Source organism: Magallana gigas, chromosome 9 (genome assembly GCF_963853765.1).
Source record: "Magallana gigas chromosome 9, xbMagGiga1.1, whole genome shotgun sequence".
In the NCBI taxonomy this organism is placed as follows: Eukaryota; Metazoa; Mollusca; class Bivalvia; order Ostreida; family Ostreidae; genus Magallana; species Magallana gigas.
In genome coordinates, this window is record NC_088861.1 from 35,108,805 (window position 1) to 35,116,711 (window position 7,907).

The window sequence follows — 7,907 nt, forward strand, 5'->3', positions numbered from 1 at the left end:
CCCGTTGCTAAGTGTGTTGCTAACGCTGAGGGTAATAGAACGGATTATCAACTGCGTCTCAACCAATCAGATTTCAGTATTTAACATGAAAGTATAATAAAAGAAAATGTGACATAGAAAAATTTAACAAAAATCATTGCAAATAAACACAAAATATATTTTAAATTTTATTTCGTACGAAAGTTCCTCAGGTAAGAGTTATCGTTCCTAAGTCCCAAGCACCTTGGGGGTTTTCATTTAATTCTGAGTTAAGGAAACTTTCCTTAATATCATGTTGGCATAATAAATACATACATATTTCAGCATAGGCCAATATAAGTGAATATATTTGCTTTAATGCAAAACTCAGTCAAATAAATAAAAGGAAAAATTAACTATTAGGGTTTATGTATCCAAACCTGAGAGAAATTCAAAGCTACCCTCCCATCCCCTTAAGGTGGTAAGGAACATCTGTCGATATTAATGTGGATTAAAGTATATTATAATTGAAATACTTTCACCGGTTTAGAATTTTCTTTCACAGTATTCAACCAAAAAATACGTTTTAGAAAATTTTGGAGAGTTAAAAATTGTATTGTCCTCAACGGGATTCGAACTCATGACCAACAGGATTGAAGTGAACCCACTACGCTACGCTGCACGATGTCAGTAATGGTAAAGAAACTACTTTAAAGGCTATTCTCGATTTTATTGTTTATTTCGATAAATAATACGACACAACGTGAAGGTGTCACATACCAAAGTACTTGTAAAGTAATGAATTTTCCAATGAAATTAAACCTATTCATTTAATAATTTTTTTCAAAAGAGCGGTCCCCATACAATTCGCCTCAGTTTAAATCAGCCAGTACCGGAATTGCATGCTTTCAGATTTACTTTTTTGCGTACTGCGTCATCAAAAAGTGGTGTATAGATCCACCTGAACATTAATTTCCTCTCTTTTCTTTCATAAATTCGCATTCATATATAAATGAATTAACAAGAAAAATGTTTTCTGATGAAAGAATACTTTAGAGGGCCATGGTCACGATTTTTGACAAAAATTGTTTTTTCCGATTTTAACGTTTAGAATGCTTTAGCAAGGTGTTCTTAATGAGCAACCAAAATTAGTATCAAGGGAGCAAAGTGGACCGAAAACCCTTGGCTAGCGAAGATGTACAAATGTGGACTAAAGTACGTTATCGTCAAGATACTTTTGCCTTTCTTTGAATTTTTGTCCCCCGCCGCAACGCGGTGCGGGGACATAGAAATGCCGGGCGTCCGTCCGTGCGTCCGTGTGTCCGTGTGTCTGTGCGTCCGTGTGTCCGTCCGTCACACTTTTTTGTAAGCGCTCTCATGCCTACAAATTTTGACGGATTTTCATTAAATTTATACCAAATGTATATACCACTATTACCTTGGTCAAGTTCGAAAATCAGCATTGGTCGATACTTTTTGTTGGAGTTATGGTACTTTGACCGCAATAATGACTCTGTTTTATCCAAAAATTGACCTTGTAAGCGCTCTCATGCCTACAAATTTTGACGGATTTTCACTAAATTTATACCAATTGTATATACCACTATTACCTTGGACGAGTTCGAAAATCAGCATTGGTCGATACTTTTTGTTGGAGTTATAGTACTTTGACCGCAATAATGACTCCGTTTTATCCAAAAATTGACCTTGTAAGCGCTCTCATGCCTACAAATTTTGACAGATTTTCATTAAATTTATACCAAATGTTTATACCACTAATACTTTGGTCAAGTTCGAAAATCAGCATTGGTCGATGGACTCGATACTAGTATACTGCTTGACCGGCGGGGGACTCAGGAATTCTATTCTTGTTAAATTTTACAAGACTTAGTGTGTTTCAAATGTTTGGAAAGGTAAAAAATATAAAAGATTCGAACTCATCACTTACAGATTCATTGTTTATAACACAACTCATTGCATCATGCTGTTAGGTAACAAATTTAGAAGAAAAAAAAATAAAACTGAAAAAATACATTTGGAGTTCCCTTTCGATTAAACCCATAGCCCTTACTTTTTCTTAAGCAACTCTAAATAAAACAAATTTACAAACAAAACTTTGTCTTACTTTTTAAACTGATATTTAATAAACTTATACAAAATAAAACAAAACGTTGTCTTACTTTTTAAACTGATATTTAATAAACTTATACAAAATAAAACAACTTTCAGACTTTAACAACTTTAAATTAAATCTTTGAAAGAACGCAAATCCTACATAACAGAACACAACCACAAGTGTCTTTAAAAAATGTCTGATCAGTACATCTTCATATTAAAGTCAGTTTGTAATGAAAAGTTTTAGCATAAAAATTGTACCACAGGTTCCTTGCAGTTTTGATAGTGTAGTAACATACAGTATTGTATATGTATACAAAAACCATTATTTTCCTACAACATTGGAAACAGTACAAAAAACTAATAGGCCTTGGCAACCCTTGGCAGTTGCCCAAGTCCAAAGGTTGAGGGCAATGGCTATCACAATAAAACACTATTTCATGCATCCTCAGAATGAAATCTTTTCTGATGATTTTTCAAAGAAACGTTGTGATTAAAGGCCTGTGGACACTTGGGACATTTAAACGGCTTTTCTCCAGTATGGATACGCATATGAACTTGCAAATTATCCCTGACCCTGAAATTTTTCTTGCAGACTTTACACTGGAATGGCTTGTTGTCAGTGTGAGTGTTTATGTGCCGTTTCAAGGCATGCGAGTCCAAGAAAGCAGTCCCGCATTTATCACACACATGGGGTTTCTCTCCATTGTGTCTCATTCTATGTTTACGGAGTTCGTTCGGTCTGACGAACGTTCTCCCACACGTTTCGCATTCATATTTTCGCTCCTTGTCATAGTGGTCTTTTAGATGTGGCTTCAGCTGGCTCATCCTCCTGAACGTCTTGCCACAGATCTCGCACTGGCAGCTCTGTTTCATCCTATGGTGGTATACATGTTTGTGTAAAGGGGTCAGAAGACCAAAAACTTCGCCACATGAACACACATAGTTTTCATGCTTTAAGATGTGACTAAAGAGGTAGCTCTTCCACTTGAAGATCTCCTCACACAAATTGCATTTATAAGTCACTGTGTTTTCAGAAACACTATCAGCTAGCGAGTCCGTGTACTTCACAGAGGCTCCATCAGGATCATTGCTGTCACTGGTTTTCACGGCATATAATTGTTGAAGTAGATTTTTACCACCACTCTTGCATTGATATTCAGCATCAGTTGTACCAGGCATTGGTGCACAAAGTACATATTGTCTCTTTGCCTTCATAAGAGGCTTAAATGACATAGGCTCTCCTTCATTTTGCTCATCTCTTTCATTGTTCTGTAAGAGCTTGGAAGGCCTTATAACAACATACCCATGAATGGTGGGCTTTGATGCTGATGAGGCATATGACTTCAACCTTAAAGTTACTTTTTCCTCGTCTATCGAATCTAAATTTAGATCTCCTTTTTCTTGTTTGGGATATGAAGAAACCTGCTTGCTGCAGTGTTCTTCCATATGAATCAATGTGTTTGTTTCAGAAGCAAATTGACCAGAACATATAGTACAAGCAAATTCATCCTGAATACTGACATTATTTTCTTTATCTGGATACAGAACATGCATTGTGCGTAATTTCTTCACATGACTCTTAAGATGCTCTTTCAAATGCAATTTCTTGAAACCAGAGTTATTGCAAAAAGCACAATTGTAAGTAGTTGTATCCATCAAAGAGTATCCACTGATATCATTACCCTTCTTGAATCTTTTGTTTTGGACAGAAATGGTGTCCACCAACTGTGTATTGTGTTCCAAGAGATGGTCGATCAGTTTCACTGGAGTAAACTCTAAGCTGCAAATCCGACAGGGTATTTTCCTTTGTTCATGAATGTTGCTATGTGATTTCAAATTGTCCTTTGGAGACTCAAAAGTTTGTACAACACATTCCTGTTTTGAGATATGGTCTTCATAGTCACTTTTATTACCAAACTTTCTTTCACACTTATCACATTTCATGTTCTTCATTGGACCAATTTCTACATGTTTTTGTAGGCCATCACCACTGTCAAACTTCTCTTCATTAGCCGTACTCTGAATTCCTCCCAAACAGTCTTGCTGCTTACACCGTTTTTTGTGATTCTTTAAATATTTGACTGTTGGAAAGATTCGTTTGCAAAAAGAGCACTGAAAACTAATAGAACCTATGTGAGTTACCAAATGCCTTTCCAACTGATCTTGACCCTGAAAAATCTCTTCACACATTTCACATTCAACTGGCTGCAAGTTATCCCAAGAGATAGCTCCTTCAATTTCAAAGTCTTTACTTGAGGTTTGAGCACTATTCCTCTCCTCTGTGCTCTTACATAAACTACTATTTTCACATTTTTGTTGGGGATTTCTCTCATTATCAATACCTAAGTTGTCCTCATCCATATTATTTTCTTCACTGGAAACTGTGTCCTCTGAATTCTCAAAATATTTATACAACATTTCTTTTGAGAATTCTTCATCATCACTCGTTCTTCCATCCAATTCTTTATCACTTTTCCCAGTTTCATCCTCTTCAACCTCAGGGCAATTTTCTGTCCAATTAATTCCATCATCTTCAATCTCTTCCACCTTCAGTTCTAAAGGTTCTTCTGCCTGAAACAAAATAAATATATAAATTTTAAAACAAGAACAATTATGTTTTTTTTAAATTTCAAATTTGTTATGCACCACCCAGCCATTCATGTTGCACAGCCCTTCATTTAATTCCATTTTTATGAGATCCGACAAATCTTAATTAGGTGAGAGAAAGTGGTGTAACATATACTGTGAAATCATTAGATTTCGTGGTGGCTCAATTTTCGTGGAATTCGTGGCTACCTCTCATCCACGAATATACACCCCAATGAACTAATAAACTAGGGCTATAAAGTAAAAAGTCATAATCCTTTTGTATGTATACGAAAATACACGAAATTACGTACCCTCGAACCTGTTAAATTTAAGCAATCCACGAAAATTAGCCCCCATGAATTTTTATGATTCCACAGTATTTCTTTTTGGTGAATAATTTGTTTGAAAGGTTGATCAACCTTCGTTATGTTTGACTTTTCATGGTATTCCTAAGAACTATGAAGAAAAACATCTGTTAAGAGTAAATCATTACTCTGTTTTGTACCACAAAAATCATTCACTGTATTTTAAAATGGTATTAATGCTTTAATTTTGAAAGAGCTGTTACATGTATATTGCTCAACATGGTGGGCTGCAGGTCATGTATACTGATAGTTTGTAATAAAGCATACTGGTTCTAACACATACTAATTTTACCTCAGAAACATGAGGCAATACATAGCAGTGGTCATGATGACAGGTCCAGATAGCCCTCTCTAATGAAATGTCCCCACTCTTCTGAATTACATCCATTTCATGTACCTCAACTTGGATTTGGCATAATAAATCACTGTAAAAATTAAATACAAGAATTGGTACAATTCTAGTTCTCAACAATTCAATTTTAATTAAAGTAGAGCATTACTAAAGCTGCAATAATATAGCCCTCTTTAAATACTTTTTTTATGTTATGTACTGCAACTAAGATTTTGCATAATAAATTACTGTAAAAATTGAATTTTTATACAAAACTGAAGAATTTGAACAATTCTAGCAGCTCCTATAACTCAACAATTCAATCTTAATTAAAGTAGAATAGCACTATCAATAGCTGCAATAATGTAGCCCTCTTTAAATTTTTTTAGTAGTCCAACTAAATATACTCTGTTACAGAAGAGTTTTGTTTTCTATTTAAAAAATATGCACATATAGTTTCACCTAGCAGTCATAATGAATAAGCAAATGAAATCAAAATAAGGACTTGTTCATATGAGTTTATCATTCCATTGCCATTACCTGTCATTTATAATTAATTCAAATGGAATATTGACCATGTTGACAAGTATGAAATTGAGTTTCTTAGTAGGGATTTACATTTGACATGTTTAATACAAAATTGGAAATCAGAATCAGAACTTTTTGTACATTATTTATAAATTATTGTAACACCTTTTCATTTTAATGTAACTATGAACAAGTACCCCTTATGAATGTTTCATTTCAAGACACTTCTTTTAACCTGAGGAGACAGATGGGTGATTTAAAATTTAATGTAGTTCAAGCATACCAATACATTTATATTTCTAATTTCAATACATGTACCAAATTAACAGTATTTATTTGTGGAAATAAGCAATCGCATAATATAAGGGATTTACAGTATATAACCACGGTGACCTTATATGTATATATATCTATATGATTTATTAAAGGCCAAATTTGCTTGAATTTACATACTGTCCAAACCCAGAAACTGTCATTACATCTTAAATCCAGACTGGAAACCGAGCCTATGTAACTTTCGTTTGCATTCACTTTATGTCCATATAGCATTCAATCTGAGTTCATGCATAATTTGCTTATTAACTGAAGTGTTTTAAATCTAATGTGCTTGTAAATATAATTAAATTTGAGCAAACGTCATGCAGACAAAAAAGAAGTCCAAATCAGCTTATGAGGTTTGCTCTGGTGTTTGATTGTGTCTGGTCTGTATTGAACTCTACTCTGTCCCAAGATATCCTGGATTCACATTTTGCTTAATTGTATGATTTTTATAAATACCCCAGGGTTCAAACGATGTTTATTCAAAAGCAGGAAAAAATTCCAAGATTTCTCAGACAAAACGCTCCTGTTAGCTTATCAAGTTTCAATACAATGCTAAAAAATGTGAGGTCTACAGGGATTTTGTATTGCAGCAAGTCCAGAAGATAACGTTGTAATATTGCGCGATGTATTCCGAGTGTATTCTGAATGGAGAAAAGATGTGAACATTCCCCATTATAAATCTCTGTAAGGAATCTTTTTTTGTTCCTGTGAATTTTTCCGAGTGAAAGATGATAATGTGTCAATAAAATTCTCTTGAAAATTATCCCTTTCATATATGTCAACTGCACTTCTTTCACATTCTTTCACAGGTATGTGTATTTTTATTAAAAATCGTCCAAATGGGCTGCATAAATATCTTGGTACAGACTATACATATGTACTAAATCACAAGATTCTGCAGTACCCCCCCCCCCCCCCCCCCCCTTAATCTATTCCAAGTATTCCCCCATTTCATCAAGTCAGTCCTTCAAATCGATGAACCCGTGATTATCCACATTGAATAATTCCTATCAGTTCATACTGATTAAATATTCAAAATCATAATATGCAAGATACTGTCAATAACATGGTTTTCACTTATCTGAATATTCGAGTATATTCAGCTTTTCCAAAACACAAAATTTAACGTTAGTCTTTATACTTTGTATACATCATGGGTAATTTAGAATAACCGACAATCATTTTACTGAAAGCTGCTTAAAACCTACAAAGCATGCGAACAATGTTTACAAATCTAGTAGACTGATATCTGCATATAACATACCAGAGTAACATTCATGTTGCGATTTTGTCAAACGATATGTCAACCGGAAATAGATACAGATTTTCAGTCAGATAGGGTAAAAGTAGGTCGCTAACACAAAAAATGTAAAATTGTTTGGAAAAACCCAAATAAATTAAAAAAAACAACAACAACAAAATTCTTATATGAAAGAAAGAAAAGAAAAATAATATCATACTATACTTAGACCGTTCTTTGACCACTATAAAGATTAAAGTTTTGTTCCTACGTTTTCGCCACCCAGACAGTTGGGCTCGAAGAAAATTTGTACCTCGATTTCGGAGAGTCAAATCGAATACCAAGTTACATGTATGCATACTTTTATTTTTTCTTATGTTTGCGTTAAACTTACTTAGGAACTTATTCTATATTTGGATTAGTGGTAAAATACAATTTCATCAATCCATATATTTCT

The 7,907-nt window shown here is 34.1% G+C and overlaps 1 protein-coding gene across 1 annotated transcript; it reads right to left on the reverse strand.

Moving 5' to 3' along the window:
- Positions 1–2,491: 2,491 nt before the first annotated feature.
- LOC117692104 (zinc finger protein 493) lies at positions 2,492–7,548 on the reverse strand. The gene is made up of 3 exons (XM_034479127.2): positions 7,475–7,548; positions 5,323–5,455; positions 2,492–4,647 (listed from the first exon to the last, which is right to left on the reverse strand). The coding sequence occupies exons 1-3, from the start codon at positions 7,483–7,485 to the stop codon at positions 2,512–2,514; spliced, it is 2,280 nt and encodes a 759-aa protein (XP_034335018.2). The 5' UTR covers positions 7,486–7,548; the 3' UTR covers positions 2,492–2,511.
- Positions 7,549–7,907: the final 359 nt, after the last annotated feature.